This window comes from Mustelus asterias, chromosome 2, assembly GCF_964213995.1.
Source record: "Mustelus asterias chromosome 2, sMusAst1.hap1.1, whole genome shotgun sequence".
NCBI classification, from domain to species: Eukaryota; Metazoa; Chordata; class Chondrichthyes; order Carcharhiniformes; family Triakidae; genus Mustelus; species Mustelus asterias.
In genome coordinates this window covers 81,304,421-81,325,985 of record NC_135802.1, presented here as the reverse complement: position 1 = coordinate 81,325,985, position 21,565 = coordinate 81,304,421, and the positions used below count along the sequence as shown (strand labels likewise).

Here is a 21,565-nt window from a genome sequence, read left to right as displayed (position 1 = left end):
TCCGGCTCCCGTTCGGGTCAATGCGCCTAACCAGCATGTTTTTGAGACTGGGAGGAAACCGGAGCACCCGAAGGAAACCCACGCAGACACGGGGAGAACATGCAAACTCCACACTGACAGTGACCCAAGCCGGGAATTGAACCTGGGTCCCTGGCGCTGTGAGGCAGCAGTGCTAACCACTGTGCTACTATGCCGCCCACAAGGGAAGGGTAAGTATAGTTGAGGAAGGGTGAGTATAGTTGCATATATAGCGGCATCCTACTGTGCGCAAACAATCCATCCCCTTGCCAAGCCTATTTAGAAAGTTGCAGAGGCTTTATGGAAGGTGCAGAAATGTTTTTATGAAAATGGTTTCAGGGATGAGGGACTTCAGTTACGTACATAGATTAGAGAAACAGGGGTTGTTCTCTTTAGCGAAGAGAAGGTTGAGAGGAGATTTGATACAGACATTCAACGTCATGAGGGATCTGGATTGAATAGATAGAGAGAAATTGTTCCCATTAGCAAAAGGATCGGCAATAGAGGACACTGATTTAAGGTGAATGGCAAAAGAACCAAAGGCAACATTAAAAAAAACAATTTTATATAAAGTGAGTAGGATCTGGAATGCACTGACAGTGTGGTGGAGGCTTTAAGTAAGGAATTGGATAATTATCTGAAGAGAGAGAATTGGCAGGGCTATGGGGAGTAGACAGATGAGTGGAGGGGAGCAAGGTGTGTTGCAACAAGCCAAATGCTGAGCTGAACCATTGTAACTTCATGATAGAATAGAAAATGTTGAAATACTCAGCGGATCTGGCAGCATTTGTGGAGAGAGAAATAGAGTTAACGTTTCAGGTCGATGATATTTCATGGCACAAACATTTTTGATCTGTTTTAGGTTTTTTGTCTTGCAGACGGTACATCTGGTCTGATCGCTGTCAAGTTGACTCAGTTTGTTTGTCATAAAAATATAGTTGTCTTAAAAAGATTCAAAATGTTCTGGTTTGATGGATGAGTCTTTTTGAACAGATATTAGTATCTAGTCTATAATAGAGACAGTGTAATCCATTTTCATTGAATTGATGTATCTTTTCAAAAGTAAGTCTCTATCAACTCTTAAATCTGTCTCATTTTTCTCCTGGTGCTGCCTTTTCAGGGCTGATGGAAAGTTTCTGTTGCACAGATTTTGAAATTGTTGATATTTTTGGTGATGAAGATTAAAGCTTCATAATTATACATGGAAATGGCTAGAACTAATATGCAGTAAGCACTGCCATTTTTATGAGTTATCTTTAACTATGTGGCTGATATAAATATGATGACAGCGGCGACTATAGTCACTTAAACAATCCTCAAACTTGACTAGGTAATTTATAATGTTTGCGTTTATTTTGTGATAAGTCAGTTTTGAAGAGGTGTCATCTGTTTTTTAAATGAAAGAAAGACTTGCATTTATATTGCACCTTTCACGACCTCAGACCATCCCAAAATCGCAACCATTCATGTAACTTCTGAAGTAGGAAACTTGGCATCCAATTTGCACAGAGCAAAATCCTGTTAACAACAACAACATGGTAATCTTAAACTAATTGGTTTTGGTGACCTTGATTGACGGGTAAATATTGGCTAGGACTTCAATAACTTCATGTTTTTGGTTAGAACATTCTAGTGGCTGAGTGGCTGGTCATGATATATCCCACTGGTTTTACTTCCCATTGAAATCAGTGAAAAGTAAAATCGGGTTGGGTATACTCTGGGCAGCTGACCCGATCCTGCCAGTATTCATGTCCGGAGATATAGTTAGGACTCTGGCACTGTTATCTCCACGTGCCACCTAAATAGCATAACCAGTTCAGAGACAACCATTTCCATCAATATTTTAAGAGATTCTTAGCTGCTGTCAGGGACTCATTTTTACTATAGTCGCGCCATAAACTGTATGCACCGTCTCTCCTGAAACTTCTACTTCACCCCTTTAATGGGTGGCTGAAGCTCCATCAAAATCTGACGGGCTGCCAGATTTCTTATCCTTTCAAATGGTAAGCTGCCTATAGAGAATATGATTTGGGGCTGGGAACTCACTGATTCAGCGCTAATGATCTACAAGCACAAAAGATAATTGGACCTTCCTGCCAACTGTTTCAAGTGGGATGCTCACCATTGACCTAGTATACTTCCAATTGAAAATTGAAATCTAGTAATTAACAGTCTAGTGTCCTTTTAATGATATAATGATCACTATATGCTGCCATTTTCCCTCGTCTAGAAAATGAACAATTAAGAGTGTTGAGTTTCATTCCTTAAGGAATTGATAAGATATTTTAGAAATATAAAATTAATATTTTTCTTTACCTTTCAATTTAGTCTCCATTTTTCTGAATCCAACCTTTCTTTCACTAGAGAAGAAAAGCATAACATTGCAGATGTTGAAAGTCTGTAATAAAGACAAAAAAAGGTGGAAATACCCATCTGATCTGGCAGCATCTGTGGAGAGAGAGAAACAAAGTTAACGGCCCGAAGTTAACTCAAATCTGCAAATGTGTTCATGTGTGTTTCGTGGTATTTTAACATAGTTAGTTTATTATTGTTTCACTTCTGGATTTGGCATTGATTGCTATGAAGAACTGTTTCATGTGATCCCAACTGCAGTATCAAGATGAGGAGAGAATTTGGGGGAGTTGGAAACTGTCATGTATTTAAAAGCTTGCATGATTTAATGGTGATGACATTAAGGTCTTTCACAGGCTGCTGATTAGTTTAACTTTCTGATCTGTGCAGGCAAGGGCTCCAAGAATAAACTTGTTGTGTGTTACTTTAAATCTACATGTGCAAACCACATCTTTTTCTTTTTGTTTAAAACCCACAACTCCTAACATAGTTAGGACGTTATAGAAACCAGAGAAGTCAAGGTCTGAAATAGGTTTAGGCTCCTCAGAGGTTACACACCACTTCAGCATCACTTCCCTTCTGGCTTTGTGAGGAGCCAGAAAAAGGTGTTCTTCCTCACCAAAGAATGAAGAAACATGCTGCTGCTATGAAGAAGGCGCGTCTGCAGAAAGCGAGCAGCAAGAACGTTGTGTCAAACACCTGAATACAGTGCAGGGAGTACTTAAGTAAATTAACCAGGTGAGGAAAGGTGAATATGGTTGCATGTTCAACTGCATTCTGCTGTGGACATCAACCGTAGAATCATAGAATCCCTACAGTGCAGAAGGAGGCCAATCAGCCCATTGAACCTGTACCGACAACAATCCCACCCAGGCCCTATCCCCAGAACCGCATGTATTTAACTGACTAATCCCCCTGACACTAAGGGGCAATTTTAGCATTGCCTATCCACCTGACCAGCACATCTTTGGACTGTGGGAGGAAACCAGAGCACCTGGAGGAGTCCCATGCAGACACGGGGAGAATGTGCAAACTCCACACAAAGTCACCCAAGGCTGGAATTGAACCTGGGCCCTTGATGCTGTGAGGCATCAGTGCTAACCATTGTGCTGCCATGCTGCTCGCCTCCTCAATCTGCCTTGTCAAGCCTATTCGGTCCTACAACTTTCTTCACTACATCACTGCTCATCCCCTTACTTGACAAGCATCTTGGGGCACTGTCACCAGTATTGGGGAAAATGGACCTGTACCACTGGGATAGCATTCATTTGAACTGCACCGGAACCAATGTTCCAGTGAATCATATAACCTGGGCTATAGGGAGAACTTTAAATAGTTGTGGGGGGGAATGGTGGGGAACTAGAGTTCATGTGAGGGGAGATTTGGAAAGTTAAAGAGAAGGACCAGGCAATAGTGCAGGATGGTATTATGGGGCTCTCTCGCTGGCCAGGGAGGAGGAAGAGTGTACCTGTGCTGCTAATGAAGTGGAGGCAGCAAAGAAAGTCAAGAATTCCTCAAGTCTCAAGTGAGTAAACAATGTTCCCTCCGTGTCCCATATAACGTACTGATGCCATGTGCCTTCACTTGCAGGCCAACCACCAGAACAGGCCGGACCATTCTCGTGGTCCCTAGAACCAACAGATTCTAGCTGTGCAAAGAGGGACTTCTCCAACTCCACCATAGAAGATGCGTCACAGCTGTTACTCGCACCTGGCACCAGCGCAGATACTCACACCTTGGTGAGGTCACTAAGTGGGCAGGCTTCTGGGTCACTCATTGGTGAGCACCTCACAGCTGATGATCCACAGCAGGTAGAGGCAGGGACGTCCCAGGGAACTGGCACTCGGAGGGATGCCAGAGCCCAGGACTCTGCGGAGCCCCAAGCCAATGATGTGCTCCTGGGCCTGGTTGTCCCACAGCTGCTGACGCTCCTGAGGCAGAGACGCGAGTCTCAGGAAGGGATGGCAGTAGCTCCCCTTGGATTGCAAGGCTGATTGGAGGAGTCCCATCGGCTCCTATCCGGGTAAATGGTGCCGTCACTGCAGCGCACTGACGCCAGTACTGGGAGATTGGCGTCTGCAGGGGAGACCTTAGTGCAGGACATGCACTGTATGGCAGGAGATGCTTGCACCAAGGTGCAGGGCTTCGACTGCATGATTCTGGCACTGGTGGGAATCCATGAGTGTCTGCACCAGAGGCTTCTGGATCTCACTTCAGCTGCCCCTCCATCCTATGGTATTCCCGGTATTCAAAGGGAAGAGGATCAGCAGGTGTACAGCCCGGAGCCATCCAGCCAGGTGACCTTGGGTGTCTCCAGTCTATTTGACACCCTCCTCTCTATGAGCGACATACTTCCAGCCTCTGATACCGAGGAGGGCAGCAGACCAACATTTGTGCTGCCCAAAAGCAGGCCTGGGCCCTCAAGATCCCTGCCCCCCAGGGGACACCTGCCAAAGTCAACTTGGGCAAAAGGGCATGGAAGTCAGCAGGCTGCCTCACCCTCAGCTGGGGATACACTTAGACGTAGGGGGAGGAAGATTAAGAAACCGTAGGCACTTAGTGGGCATGGACGAATATAGGCATTATTGCAGTAAGGTCACCATTTTGTTCTGAATGTTTGTGAATAAATGTCACTTTGTTCACCCACAGAGCTTCCATCCAGTCTGTTTGTGTCACCAACTTGGTGTATTACTGTGCTCACCTGGCACTTCATCCCCTTGGAGTGTGAGAATGGCAGTGCTATGTCCCTCCCACCCTCTTGCCAGCATCCACTAAGGAAGGACACTCCCTCAGCTGTGATATAGTCAGGAAGGAGGACGTGGGAAATGCTGCCTGCATACAAGCCTTCAGAACCCCTTTAGAGCAAGGAGCACCCCAACATGAAGGGTAGAGAAGGCCTGTAACTGACTCCTCCCGAACCCTTTCCTTAAAATGGCAATTCTGGGTCTGCCCAGCCCTGAGTTGAACCTATCCATGTCCCTGAGTCTTCTGGGATGCTGGCTGCCTGAGTGTTCACCTCTGAAACCCTCCTCAATGATGAAGGCGCCAGGTTCATGCTTCTGTAGACCTGTTGTAAATGGCGCCAACGGAACATCACGCCAGTGCCCACTGAAAATTCTGTGTGGGGGTCAATACCTGGAGATAGTGCTCGCTAATGACATGCTAATGTATTAAAAAGAGTGTTCTGTGGTCCCGCGGCGTGTTTCAGGCCACTCCACTGGCGAGGCGCGGGGAAGATTGGAACTTGGAAACTTGTTGGCGCGAATCATGCCTTCTGGATTTTGAGCATGCGCCACCAATCCCGCAGATGGTGGATGCAGTATCAAATTTGTTTGCAGGACTGCTTTGCATCGGTGACATGGGATAGCGGGAATGGGATAAAGGGTTGAGAAAGGTGGTCAGTGTCGCGGTTCTGAAGTTGCTCCACTGGTGTATCCTGCATGAATCTTATATTAATAAGGACCTCCTGGGTAGCAATGTGAGCAACTGGTGCTGCATTGCCCTCATTATGCCCCTCCTGCAGGCTTCCTGTACTGCATAGCTTGTTCCTTCTTCAGATTCAAACCTGATTATGAAGCAATATTGTTCTAAGAATATCACTGTGCAACCTTGCTGGAAACCTGGCCTGATGCACATTGAAGGGCATCTTCAGACTTTTATAGGTACCTGAGTTTAACCTTTGGAATGCTGATGGTTTGGTTCCATAGAATCTTGACAATGCTGAAGGAGGCCATTCAGTCCATCAAGTCTGCACTGACTCTCTGAAAGCGCATCTTAATCAGGTCCAGGGAATCTGGAACTTGCCTGGGGAAATGTATTTTTGTGATTGCAAACCTAGCTTCACGTTGATGGAGTGGAACTCTTTAAGGTTCAGAAAAACTCCTGGTTGATCTAGTGGTTCATGGATTTTCTTGTGGGTGCACGCAGTGACATCCTGCAATGTGGAAAGTCACCCAGCAGCACACACCCAAGTGCTGTTCATCCTGACTGATGTCATGGAAGGTGAAGCTGACATAATTGCTGGTCCTCGCGAACAACCCATCTTTGCTCATTCATTCATTGACTACTAACAGAGAAATCTGGATATTGTCTCCAGTAGATTCATGGAAGGATCTGGAGACAAAATGTTGAGGGCTGTAGCCACTTTTACACTTATTGGCAATATATGGCCAACAGGGAGCAAGTCTTCTTTGTGAAGGCTGCATATGTCCATTACCAGCTGACATGACAACTTCTGAAGCATTGCATGCAGCCTTAGGCTGTGTATGTCACCTGCATGTTGCACCCTCTGCTGTCCAGCTGCAAGCCCCTCAATAGCAGGACACTGCTGTTGATACTGGTCATATTATTCCTCCTCTGAGGCAGCCAAGGTACCACCCATCCTTATGTGAATCAGAAAACTTTAAGTATAGAAATTAAACTCTTGGGACTCTGGTCCATCTTATTAAATTTCTATAAACTTTTATTTCTCTACATTTTAAATAGATAGTCCCAAGCAGTCACTTTACTGAAATGTATTCAAGTTGGGAGTTCAAGATTCAGATGGGAATTCTGAAGAGCATCTCCAACTTCCCTTTCCCAAGAAAGAGCATGAAATGCATCATTTGTCCTTTCATTTCAACCAGCTCCACCATGCAGGGCTCCAAATACGCATTCCAGATGAAACAGCTATTTATACGAATTTCTTTCAGTTTAGCATATTGTAGTTGTTTTTCACAATGTAATATCAACGTCAGGAAAATTAAATGCATATTGGCTGTTTGCTTGACTGAACCTGCCTGTTCAGTTATCAAAAGTGATTCTGAAGTTCTGATTCTTAATCTCTTTGTTCTCTTTCTCCTACACTGTTCCAATGTAAATCAATGTAAGCTCGCAAAATAGCATCTCATTTTTTTTTGATTAGGCAGTTTACAACTTCCTGACCTCAGTATTGAGTTTACCAATTTCAGATCATAATCCTTGCGCACATTTCTTTGGACAGCAGGTCCTGGTAATGATTCCATTCTTCATTTAAGCATTCCTGCCTCTACCTTATCACAGATTTACCCTTTCGTTCTTTCTTCCCAACACCCAGTCATGCCTGTGTTTTTAAAACCTGTAATATTGGTAGCATGTTTCAGTTTTGATGAAAGATCATCGACCAGAAACATTGTTTGTTCCTATCTCCATAGATATTGCCTGAGCTTCAATTCCCAGCATTTTCTGTTTAGATTTCCATCATCTGATGTCTTGTTTCATCTGTCTATTATTCCATTTTAGTTATTTTTCCTGCAAAAAAGTTTATTCTTTATCTTTTTCATTGCAGATCAAGAATATGGCAACTTCTGAAGCGTTAGGAGTCCTCGTTTATGTAAGGCCTGGCAGGCCACTTCAGGATATGAACTGTAAAGGAGTAGAATGCCTCACTGCCATAAATATACCTGCCTCAATAATGCATTTTCAGAAAAACGTGATTGATGTATTAAGGTAAACATTCTTTTTTTTTCTTTGCCTGCTTCATGTCATAGACTAGAATTATACTGACTCAATGTGGTTACTGATTTTATACAATGGTTGCAGATGTATGACTGGACCAGCTTGGTATCAGACTACCTCAGAACACATTTCAATTAGGTATCATTTTATGCATGTTCGGCCAAGCTACAGATACGTTGCCAGTTTTGTCTCCTATTGCACTACTTGATAGATCATCAAATCATGCCAAAAGGTTATTACTTTTGCTGATCATTAGATCTGTAGAGTAGGTCTGGTTAACTTCTCCAGAAGCTTTTTACTGGAGAATGAATTACATAACATTACACAGAACTTAATATCAATTGAGAGTGATAGCTATTTCTGTGAAGAGAACTAACTGCCTTGAGTTAATGTAAGTGTGGAGCCCATCCCACATATTTGTTTTCTGTGGTTCTCTTTACGAAAGTGGAGCCAAGTCTCTGAACCCACAACCATCTGACTCAGATGAGAATGCTATCAGCTGAACTACAGCTGACTGGCTCCATAAACTGAATGTAAAAAGCAGAAGGACGCCATATGGCCATCAATTTCTGAGAACTGCATGTAAATTAAATGCAAGTTTGAAAGCACCTGAATATGCAGTTGTGTATTTTAATTCGCCTTCCTCACATTGTCAAGCTTACTTATGTTTTCATTCTTTTACTTAACCATATACTAGTTTATAAATGACTGAAAACTCAAGAGAGTCATGCTGACTGGGTGAGTGTTTTCTGTAATATATCCATTCAATCCACCAGGGTCATCCCCAAGCTTCCATTTTCCTTTCACTTCACATTTGCACCTTGTTGCCAGTCTGATTTTCCTGAACATCGCCAGTTGCAGTGTTTCAGTGAAGCTCAGCACCAGTTTGAGGAACAGCACCTCATACTTTCATTGGGCACTTTACAGACTTCTGTATCCAACAATTTTAGTTCATAACCTCCATCCCCATTTTGTGTTTCTTTGCTGGTTTGTGTTTTTCCTCTCTTGTTTCGCCCTTCTTTCTTCAGTTGGCATCCAGAGAGCAGCTATTCAGGATCCTGCAATTCTTACCTGCTCTAGACACAACTTTTGTTTCTTTATTTGTTCCATTACCACACTCTTTGGCTTGGAACCATTGAACCTCTTGTCATTTAATCTTTCCTGCCTTCAACCCTTCTGTTCTTCTTCTCACCTTCTATCTTTCACTTGCTCAAAACCAGTTAGATTTTCCAGCCCTGATGAAAGGCGGCACAGCGGTTAGCATTGCTGACTCATAGCACCAGGGACCCAGGTTCAATTCCGGTCTCGGGTCGCCGTTTGTGTGGAGTTTGCACTTTCTTCCCGTGTCTGCGTGGATTTCTTCCAGATGCTCTGGTTTCCTCCCACAGTCCAAAGGTATGCGGGTTAGGTTGATTGGCCATGCTAAATTGACCTTAGTGTCAGGGGGATTAGCAAGGTAAATGTGTGGGGTTACAGGAATAGGGGCTGGTTGGGATTGTGGTCGGTGCAAACTCGATGGGCCGAATGGCCTCCTTCAGTATTGTAGGGATTCTATGTAAGACCACAGATCTGAAATATTAGGCTGAATTAAATGGTCCATCCACACTTGGGACAGCTGAGAGCTGGACCTGTAATTGGGGCAGTACATCATTGGCATATGCCTGTATTCCCCTTGACAGGCTTTTTAGCTCTCTTCCCACTGTACCTCCAGATAATTGCTCAACTAATATCCCCCCTTCGATGGGCTGCAATTTCCTCGAGTTAAATGTTGGGAAGACTGGAGCTATTAACTTCAACTCCCCTCACAAACACCATAATCTCTTTCAATCCTCCGCACTCCAGACAGTGAGACTGAACAGGATTGTTCACAACTTTGGGTGTTGTATCCAATCCTAAATTGAGTTTATAACCTTATATAATGTTCATCATAAAAACTATTAAGTTCCACCTCAATATTATCGCCTATCCCAATTCTTGCCACAGTTGAAGTTCTGCTGAAATCATTATCCATCTCCTTGTCACATTTTTGAATGTTTCAATGCCTTCCTGACCACATTTCCATCTAAAACTCTACTGCTGTGCCATTTGTCCTATTGCCAGTGTTCTTGCTGGCCTACATTGGTTCATGGTTCCTTCATGCCTTAAATTTAAAATTCTCAACCTATGTTTTAATCCTTTGTGGCACCGCCCCCATTTCTGTGGTCTAGCACGGCCCTAATCTGCTCGACTTCATGACCTTGGATTTTTCCTTCGTGGCCTTCCTTAAATCCATCTCTGATCAAGATTTTGGTTACCCCTGCTAAAGTTTCCTTCTTTGTTACAACACTCATTTTTATCTGATCCTCTGAGGTTCTTGGAACGTTTCTCTATGTTGAAGGGATGATAGTTTATTGGTAACATTACTGGGTTAGTAATCTAGAGACCCAAGCTAATTCTCTGGGGACATGGGTTCAAAGTCCACCACAGCAGCTGGTGGAATTTGAGTTCAATTAATCTGGTGATAGTATTACAATCATTGATTATCTTAAGACTATCATGTTCCATTATATTGTGCGCTTTCAGTCAATAGTTTATATTTTTTAAATCCACAAGAGGTTACAAAAGATGGTTGCGTGATAATCACCTGAATTATCTTGTGTATTGAAATACTGCCCTGACTCAAGAAGGAACAAAATATCTCTCCAGACTGATGCTGATTTGGGTGCCTTTTCCTGGAACTACTTTAAAAGGTTGATTTCAAATTGAATGGGTCATTCAGATACAAAGACCCTGGCTTAAACTCTCAAGGTGTGAAATTCCTCAAAGTGTGAAACTCTCAAAGTGTATAATTCAGTTAGCAACACACCTTATTTGAAAGATAAACTTGAACTTGCAACAGACCACATGGTGAGACAGCTGTTTGTTGCCTGCCTTTAAAACAGCAAGAAGCTGTTCTGCAGAGAAATCCCATTAAGCAGCCATTGAACTAGCTGCAAGTCAACTAAGCAGCCGTCCTAATAAATAACCATGGGGTAAATTCTCCAGTCTAGCCCACTGCAGGAATCCCCGTGAGCGGGATGGAAAAGTTGACAGACCATTTAGATGTCCGTTGACCTCAGGCTGGAATTTTCGGTTTCGGGGAGGATGCGACCAGGAAGTTCATGCCTCACATATTGAAAGTGGGAGCAGGACTCTCCCCAAGTTCAAGTTCATTGAGAACCAACCTGCAAGGTTTATTACAAGAGGTTTTGCAGCTTACTGAAAATCCTCTGCGCTACAATCCCTTTACTTCAACTAGAACATCAATTCACATCTAAGAAACTACAGGCCTGCCATGAAAGAGAGACTGAGAGAATTTATACATAATAATTGTATTGTTTTTCCCTCATTTGTATGCAATCTTAGTGTGAATGTTAACATGGTGAGTCAAGTGAGTGAGCTGTCACCTTTATAAACTTCAAGGGCAAGTGTGGATTAATAAATAACCTTCCTTATTTTTAAATTTACATAAAGCTTGCAGCTGGAATTACTGAAATTGGGACCATCTCTCTTATAAGAAAATACACATCCCTCACATATAAAGCATATTGATCATGGCTGTAAGAAAACACAAACTTGCCCACAACAAAACTCTCTGGTTCATTAATTCTCTACCTCAGGGAAGGAAATCTGCTGTCCTTACCGAGTCTGACCTACTTGTGACTCAGAGCCACGGGAATTTGGTTGACTCTTAATTGCTCTCTGAAATGGTCGAAGGCCAGTGAGGGATGGGCAACAAATTTTGACCTTGCTAGTGATGCCCACACCTTATTAAGGAATTAAAAAAATAATGTTGTTGTAATGCTTCTAGCATATATTAAAAATGTATCATATATAGATATATATGTATATATTTTAAAAGATTTTCATCCTTTTTTGTATCCCTGGATCCACCTGTTCCTGATTTCTTAGTCCACATGTCTTTCCTTACAAAAAGGCATCATGGAGGTCACAGAAAGAGGAGTAACTACAGCCTCCACAGGATTCAAGGGGCAATCCAGTACTAAGTGCAAGAGATTTGAGCATTCTTGCATATGCGAGTTTCTCTTTATAATCAACTAAATTTTAGCCAAAAATCCACAAAGGATCATTGGCATCTGTGTCTATTAGAGAGACACTATGAATTACATGTAACTTGAGGGGCACACTTCACAAGTATGGGGAAAGGCAAGGAGGCAGGTCTCCATGAACTACAACTCCTAACCAGATTTGAGGAATAGTTTAACAATCACCCACTTCCCCCTCGTACATCTTCATCTATGGAGCTGCGTGATCTGATTATGCTCTGTAGGCTGGGGCTAATATTGGGGTCGGGGGAGGTGGTAACCTTGAAATTGAAAGGAGAAAAATTGTCCCAGTTTGTTCACACAGTTCAGATCTTTGAGACAATGTTTATTTTGCACTTATTAAAGGCTCCTCAACTTAATGATGCTTTTTCCCATAAACAATTATCCTAAAATTGAATTTCCAAAGTATACCTTCTGCAATAAAGAATGAGTCAGTGAGGAGTTGAAAATGTCTTAAAAGATCAATTTCATAAAGTAAATAGAGAAATTAACAGTCAAGGAAGCTATTGAATTACATGTATAATTGCTCGCAATATTACAAATGCCGTCTTGAATGGGTGTATTATGACATCCTTGTAGAAGGTTGTTCAAGGTTGCACTCTGTTTATGCCTTGATACTGCTGGGTATCCTCAAAAGTATATTTTTTACTGGCACTTTCTCCAGAATGACTAACAGCCACTCTGAAAGATGAGCACTGGTAAAATCTCCATTATTGTTTAATGGATGAGCTGTACAAACCTTAAAAAAAAAAGCATCAACAGTAGTCGAGAGAATCTTGTAAATGATGGACAGCAGGCTGGTGTTCATCTTCAAAATTGGACAGCAGGCTAATTGTCTTCATTGCCAAGGAAACCGATTCAGTGACTCTGCTGAGAACATTTTGAGAGCCAATTATTCTATTGCCATTGTCAGTTAAGAATAACCAGTCCTTTTAAAAAGTATTACAAATGTTCATGTATCATTAATAACATCTAAAATAGGTTGGAGAAAATAAGTAATGAAGATGATTTAAAAAGTTGATATCAGTAAGTGCTCAATCATATTTGCTACATCATCAGCATCAATGTTCTACAAAGATCTACCTAATATTAAAACATTGTAGTCTTGTTGGCAGGATGATGTTAAATAGTATACTGGAAGACAATGGCATAGTGCTTGCCAAACCTCACCCTTCTATACTATTGAAAAAGGAGTGTTTGGAAAAAAGAGAGAGGTTTATCATTCATAAAGGGTCACTTTGCCAAATTGCACTGGCAAGGATGATGCTACTGATCTGAAAATTATCGTTGTACCATGCAGGGCGTACTGACAAATTTAATGGTGGTACATGCTGAGGTATTTTGAGCATTTTTCCACACAATGGATTTTGGACAAATATATGTATTGTGTTCAAAAGAAACAAAGTGAATTCACAGTTTAAAAAACACATGCCACAGCACCGAGAAGGAGGAGCACTTGAGGCTGAATGAACCTCATCTTAGATGGCACCTAGCCATGCCTGTTGTGGTGAGAATGATTCTATTCATATGGGCATTGCCTGAAGTGTCTGCACATGATAGACTCTTAGGAGAAGCATAGCTAATTTGGTTGGCACACCTGCTGGCAAATCTCTGCATGGGGAGATGTGTGTTATTTCTGATCCTTCTGCTTCCTGGGGTCAGAATTAACAGAAAGAAGGGAAACTCTTTCAGCCAGGTTTGAAACAAATGATTGTAAAACACAATTGTCTAGAAGGAAAGGCAATGCCAAGAGCAAGAGAAATTCTGACTGAGTCAATTGCCTGGGATATTAATTTATACTGAAGGCTATTCAAACTATTTAAAAATTGCAAGTGCATAGAGCAAAAGCAGTCATACCTAAAAATCGCAAGCAGACCAAAAGGGGCAGAAACTGAAAACCTGAGGCTAGCAGTAGAAAAAGGTGTGCAAGAATTTCAGCTAAATCAGTCCTAGGAGGACTTCAGCTAGAAAAAGCATGAGAGTGATGTAGACAGGAAAAAACAATGAAAAAGAAAGAGATTGAATGAGAGTTGCACAGGTGGGCAGAGGGATTAATGCAAATTTGAGACCAGGAGACTGAAAGAGAGTCTTCATGTTCTTTAACTTTCAGGGAAATGCATATTAAGCATTCAGTGCCTGAAGCAGAGGTAACAATTGAAGGAACTTAAAAATAAATTCTAGGGAAGCAGTTAACCATTTTAAAAAACATGACAGAATTGAAAAGTGAAAGCAATTTATAACTTTTATTGTTGTGAGAGACATTAGTTTCAGACAATTTAAGCATCTGGTTTTCTAATCAGCAGTATAAAACTCTGAAACAACTAAGCATTCTTGTTGATTATTTTATGTCTCAAAAGTACAGAGAGGCTCTCACCAATGGGTTAGGAGATACCTCAAGTCATTCCACAGACAAACTGCTCAGTGAATCAACTGCTCAGCTGAGCTCAAGAGGTCAAAGCTGAAGTCATAGACATGAAAACAGTGCAATCAAGAGAAGGATTACCAACTTGTAGGAGGAAATCAAACTAGTGAGAGGCCGATGTGTCCAGGAGAGGCAGTAGGAGGCAATTTTAATGGCTAGGTCTCATCCTCAACAAAAATGGTTGGGAAGTCAAGAGAAAACCGCTCTTCTGCTTTAAAAAAATGCTAAGGATGCCAGAAGGAACATTGCCCTCCATTTTAACTGCCCCATGCCTATTGAATCCAATGCTTAAGAAATAATCAATGTGTTTCCTCATCACCATAAGTTGAGGCTTGCTTTTGGGAAGGATGTTCTTTCCTGGTTGTTTCCTGCAGCATTGAACCTTTACATTACAAATTTGGCAGCTGAGTATATGAATTGGGATTTACATTTAAACATGGACATTTATTGAAATTAAATCAACTATGCTTTCAGTTTGATTGATAAGCCCTTTATTGAAAAGAAAAATGGTCAAGACTAATGTTTGCTGGAAGCTGTGCGTCCTGTAGGTTCCCACATGGGGCATGTACAAGTCAGCACCTTTGAGTTACCTTGCATGTAGGGTTGCAGAAAGATATTTAAGTAGGTTGCACACTTAAGTAAATGGCCCCTCACATGCTCAAAAATATGGGGTCCATTGCCTAAGACTGGAGCTCTGAGGTTACGGTGTATCTTTCTAACAAATGAAGGTATATCCGCAATTGCTGTGCACTGCTTTAGCCATCAGCCTACCTGGAATTAACAAGTAATTGCTGCATTTCATAGAATCTCTACAGTGCAGAAGGAGGCCTTTCAGCCCATAGAGCCTGCACCGACAACAATCCCACCCAGGCCCTATCCCCGTAATCTCATGTATTTACCCTGCTAGTCCCCCTGACACTAAGGAGCAACTTAGCACGGCCAATCAACCTAACCTGCATATTTTTGGACTGTGCGAAGAGCATCCGAAGGAAACCCGCACAGATATGGGGAGAACGTGCAAACTCCACACACAGTTACCCAAGGCTGGAGTTGAAACAGGGTCCCTTGTGCTGTGAGGCAGCAGTGCTAACCACTGTGCCACCATGCCGCCTATTTGTGCAGTGAATATGAACTAAACTTGCTGCAGTAAGCTAGGTGAATACTTTATAACATAAGGACACTGTTAATGATGCGGTTTAAATTTCTGCAATGCTTAGCAACTTCTCGGGTCCAGAAATGGATTGTTGAAACTGAAGTCTTCAGTCTTGCAACTAGTAAATTGTTCGTGGAGATGTTTGAAATTTTAAATTTAATTTTTTTCTTTTAGATTCTGCTTCTTTCCCTTCTATTAACCCAGTCAATAAATGTCCATTTTTTAAAGGTAAATACCAATTCATGTACTCAGCTGCCAAATTTGTAATGTGAACTGTTTAATATTGTAGGAAACAACCAGGAAAGAACACCTTCTATTTTTCCTTCTGCTTCTCTTTCTGTATTTAACGAGTCAAATTCAGTTCATTTCTTTGTGTCATTTCTCAATTTTTCTTCCTCTAACCATGGGTAAATGCCATTGGTTAAGGCCATGTACTGCTAGCCCTGGTTCTGCATCAGGTCCATGATGCCCTATTGACCTGGCCATGCTGTACTCTGCTTGCACTTTTAATAATTTGTGCTACAAAAACTTTTCACACTGAAGGATGAGGGAAACAGTCTTAACTAATGGGATATGCTGTGAGATGCCCTGCTGTCGTAAATTCTGAGCCAATTCATTTGAAGCAGATGGAATAATATTGTTGAATAATGTTGTAAAATACTGGAACAAACAATTTCAGAGAAAGCATTGCTACACCAATATCCCATGATATAACTCCTAGACATATGTTTAATTGTGATATTAATCCAAAATTGTAATAATTGTGTCATTATTTTTACATATTTAATGCGTAGACAATTAATCATCAAACCTTTGAGCAAAAGAGACAGATCTGTTCCAAATATTCCATTAGTCAAAAGAATATACATTTAATGTGATGCACCAAAGGACTAAAAGTCTATCTGAATGTTCAAATTCAAATCTCTCTGATGCATCGTAGATTCCACATCAGGTATGTTTCCCGTGTGACAAATGACCATGTTTTGTCATTAATTTAGTGTTGCACTGTATACTGGCAGAACTTTTTTAACATGAACTGTGAAGCTTTTTTATGAATTTATGCTAATAACTCTGCTTTGAACATCCATCAGTGGCTGAAGTAAATAGACTGAGTGCAAGAACAGAATTTCATGGAATTATTAAGACTAATGTTATGGAAATTGGCACATTATTTTGTGACAGGAAATGTTGTTTGAGAGCTTGCTCTGTTGAAGGAGTGTATTGATTATTATTTACAGGTTTGTTGACATTCTAGAACATTTGGTGAATATTCAATGTTGCTAAATTCTGTTTACCTGTTCGGTATGCAACTCTAGGGATTTCACAAGAAACCATTTATACATTAGCTGCTTTTCAATGCACTCAGTCACTTATCTGTAAGAATCATAGAGATTTATATAAAAATAAGATGGGAAATTTTTCTGTTAAAAGATTTTTTTGTAAGTGCTAGTGTAATATGAGAGATTTTTAATGTTTATGCAATATGAGTGTCACTGACAAAAGTCAGCATTTGTTATTCATCCTTAATTGTCTTTGAGAAGGCGATGTTGAGCTAGCCTCTTGAATCATAGAATCCTACAGTGCAGAAGGAGGCCATTCGGCCCATCGAGTCTGCACTGACCACAATTCCACCCAGACCCTATCCCCATAATCCCATGCATTTACCCTCGCTAGTCCCCCTGACACTAAGGAACTATTTAGCATGGCTAATCCACCTAACCCACACATCTTTGGACTGTGGGAGGAAACCGGAAGACCTGGAGGAAACCCATGCAGACACAGGGAGAACATGCAAACTCCACACAGACAGTGACCCAAGCTGGGAATCGAACCTGGGTCCCTGGCGCTGCGGGGTAGCAGTGCTAACCACTGAGCCACCATGCTGCACCGGTGTAGCTAATCACTGTAGCTAATCTGGTGTAGCTGCACCCGCAATGATGTTAGGAAGGGCATTCCACGTTTTTGATCCTGCAACAGTGAAGGGACAGTGATATAGTTTGAAGGATGTGGTTTGGAGGGCTACTGATGTTTTACTTTGTGAAGGAATACAGCCATTATTTATGAAGTTTTCAGAGAATCCAGCTATAAAAAGGAATTCATTTAGATTAAAAATACTGATTCTCCTGTGAATTTGGGATTGAAAATTAAACCTGGTATTGTTAAAACTCTTATTGAAAATTAAAAGCAAGTTCATCTACTGGAGAAAAGAAAAAGATTTCAATATATTATAAACATGATGTGGTGATGCTGGCGTTGGACTGGGGTAGACACGGTATGAAGTCTCACAACACCAGGTTAAAGTCCAACAGGTTTATTTGGTAACACGAGCTTTCGGAGCGCTGTCCCTTCATCAGGTGAGTGAAAGCGTAGCGCTCCAAAAGCTTGTGCTATCAAATAAACCGGTTGGACTTTAACCTGGTGTTGTGAGACTTCTTACTATGTTATAAATGCATCTGGGTTTAACTCTACAACAACATCCTTTTGAAATATCTCATAACACCAGATAGTTTTGAAAAAGAACAGGAACTGGCCTTTATATTATCTCAACAAGGCATTGATAAATTGTAAGAAACTGCAATCTAATGATGGATAATCTTAAAAGTTGACCCTAAATAACCTAATCTTGGAAACTGGGTGTTACAAAGAAGTGATCATTATATGCACATTTCATTATCCAATTTGTTTGAAGGATATTGATAAGAACAAAGGATGTTGACTAGTATGAGTACTCAGCAGGCTTCCTGCTGGTTTAGCTCTTTTAGATTATATAATTATTGGAAATGCACAGTAGGATTTTTAGATTTATTAGGTTCACTCCCACATCTCTCCGGTAACTGCTGTAGTGTAGTAATGATAGTTCTTCCCTTCTTTGGGGTAGCGGTATCCTTGCTAGACTCGGTAACTTTATACTCTGGCATTTAAGATGAATACCACTTAATGGATATTTTAAATATCACTCTGTAACATCTGAGCATAAGACCTGGATTCTCTATTCTTTCATTGAATTTGTCAATGTTGTGATTGAATTACCATCAAAAGTGAATTGCGTATTTAGTTTTTAATAAACTTTTATATAATTTAGTCTCTTATAATCTTCTGTATCCAAACTCATCTCATTTGCATATGCTCATCAGTGGAGCGGCACATTGTTGAAGACAAATTAGGCCCCTGCAATATCTGGGTTGTAGTAATCTGACCAAAACATTTTAAAAGGTAGGAAGATAATATTCTCTTGTATATTCTTTCCTATGAAAAGTGTTGGATCAGTTCTTCAGACCCATTTAAGTATCTGTCAGTCCTGTCTTTCTTGACCTTGAGTGAAAGTGATCATCTGAGGAGTGCACCTGATCCTGAATAGTCCCTAAAAGGATTATAATCCACTTCACTTTGACTTTCTAGGTAGCAGTCATGGGTTTACAAGGTTATTTCAAAGAGTCCTTGGTGAGTTACTGAACTGCATTTTGTGGATAAGACACACTATACACAGATTATGAAGGTAGTGGATCTTTAAAGTGGTGAATGGGGTGCCAGTCAAGCGGGCTGCTTTGTTGTCGATAATGTTGAGCTGTTTTTGGAACTGCAATCATCCAGGCAGGTGGTATGACATCACATTCTTGACATGTGTCTTGTAAATAGTGACTAGGCTTTGGAGCATCAGCAAGTGAGTTACTTACTGCTGAATTCCCAGTCTCTGACCTACCCTTTTTGCCACAATATTCATATGGCTGATCCAGTTAAGTTTTTGGCCAATGGAACTCATCAGAATGTTGACAGTGGGGTATTCAGGAATGGAATGCCATTGAATATCAAAGGAGATAGTTAGAATTCATCTTGTTGGTGATGGTCATTATCGATACATGTAAGTGCAAATATTACTTGCCGCTTATAGCTTTAATGCTATGCAGGTGTTGCTGCATACGAGCACAGACAACTTCAGTATCTGGGAAGTTTTGAATGATACCGAACACTGCATTCATCAGCCAACATTCCTATTTCTGACCTTATGATGGAGTGAGGTTCATTGATGACGTAGCGGATATGGATGTGACTAAAAACTATCCTGAGGAACTCCTGAAACGATGTTCTGGGACTGAGATGATTGGCCATCTTCCTTTGAGATGACTGCCATCTTCCTTTGAGCACAGTATGACCTCCAGCTATCGGAAAGTTTCCCCATTTCACATTGACTTCAATTTTACGAGGGTTCCTTAATGCCATACTTGGTCATATGCTAGCTTGATGTCAAGGGCGATGATTTTCACCTCATCTGTCGAGTTCAGCTCTTTTATTCAGGATTGGCCCAAAGCTGTAATGAGGGCAGGAGCTGCGTGCTCCTGGCAGACATCAAAGTGAGTATCGGTGAGCAGGTTATTATAGAAATCATAGAAACCCTACAGTGCAGAAGGAGGCCATTCGGCCCATCGAGTCTGCACCGACCACAATCCCACCCAGGCCCCACCCCCACATATTTACCCGCTAATCCCACTAACCCACGCATCACAGTACTCTAAGGGGCAATTTTTAACCTGGCCAATCAACCTAACCCGCACATCTTTGGACTGTGGGAGGAAACCGGAGCACCCGGAGGAAACCCACGCAGACACGAGGAGAATGTGCAAACTCCACACAGACAGTGACCCGAGCCGGGAATCGAACCCGGGACCCTGGAGCTGTGAAGCAGCAGTGCTAACCACTGTGCTACCGTGCCGAGTGAGTGCTGCTTAGTAGTATTATCAATGACACGTTCCATCACTTTACTAATTGTTGTGAGTAAATTTTTGGCACAATAATTGACTAGATCGGATTTGTCCTTTTTGTGGGCAATGTTCCTCATTGTTAGGTAGATGCTAATGTAGTCTACCAAAACAGAATGGCTTAGGGTTTGACTAGTTCTGGAGTGAAAATCTTCAGTACTACAATTGGAAGGCTGACAGGGCCCCATAACCTTTGCTGTTTTCAATGTCGTCTTCCATTTCTTGATAAAACTTGGAGTGAATTAAATTATCTGAAGGCTGGCATCTCTGGAGGTGGGCAACTTGAAGAGGAGGCTAAGATGGATTATCCATTTGGCACTTCTGGTTGAAGATGCTTGCATTGCAAATGTTTCAGCTTTGTGTTTTGCACTGACCCACCAAGGCTCACCCATCATTGAGGATGGAGATGCTTGTTGAGCCTCCCCTGATTTATTTAATTATAAACCATCATTCATATCTTGATGTGGCGGAACTCCAAATCCTTGATTTTGTCCATTGGTTGTGGGGTCATTTTGTTCTGTCTATTGCATGTTGCTTTGGCTGTTCTATATGTATGTAGACCTGTGTTATATCTTCTTCAGCTTGACACCTCATTTTTAGGTACATCTGGTCGTGCTCCTGGCATGATCTCTTGCACTCCTCATTGAAACAAAGTTGATCCCTGGTTCTGAAGGAAAGTTCTTGACCTGAAACAACAATTCTGTTTCTCTCTCCTCAGATATTGTCAGACCTGCTGAGTATTTCTAACATCTTGTGTGTTTATTTCAGAGTGCCAGCACTTGGAATATTTTGTTTTTGTCGATCCCCTTAGCTTGATGCTAATGGCAGAATGAGGGACATTCTGGATCATGAGGTTTCAGATTGTGGTTGAATCAAATTCTGCTGCTGATGATGACCCACAGCACCTCGTGAATGTTTAGTTTTGAGCTGCTAGATCTATTCTGAATTTGTTTGATTTAGCATGGTGATAGTGCCATTTAACACAATGGAGCTTGTCCTTTCTGTGAAGATGGGACTTTGTTTCCACAAGGACATAGTGATGGTCTCGTCTACCTCCATACTACTGGCCATATGCATCTGTGACAGGTAGATTGATGAGGGTGAGGTCAAGAAGGTGTTTTCCTCTTGTTGGATCTCTCGCCTTCCGCCACAGGTCCAGTCTGGTAGATATGTCCTTCAGTACTTGGCCAGTTCAGCCAGTATGGTGCTATAGAGCCACTCATTGTGATGGACATGGAAGTCTTCCACTTGAGTACATTCAGTATCCTTGCTATCTTCAGTGCTTCTTCCAAGTGGACGTGGAGGA

The 21,565-nt window shown here is 41.6% G+C and overlaps 1 protein-coding gene across 2 annotated transcripts in view; it reads left to right on the top strand.

The window, feature by feature from the left end:
- LOC144509317 (uncharacterized) overlaps positions 1-21,565 on the top strand; it is a 201,626-nt gene that overhangs the window by 39,274 nt on the left and 140,787 nt on the right. For both annotated transcript variants that reach the window (XM_078237978.1, XM_078237988.1), the window contains exon 4: positions 7,676-7,836. In XM_078237978.1, the coding sequence (XP_078094104.1) occupies positions 7,676-7,836 (161 nt within the window). The remainder of the gene's footprint in view (positions 1-7,675; positions 7,837-21,565) is intronic.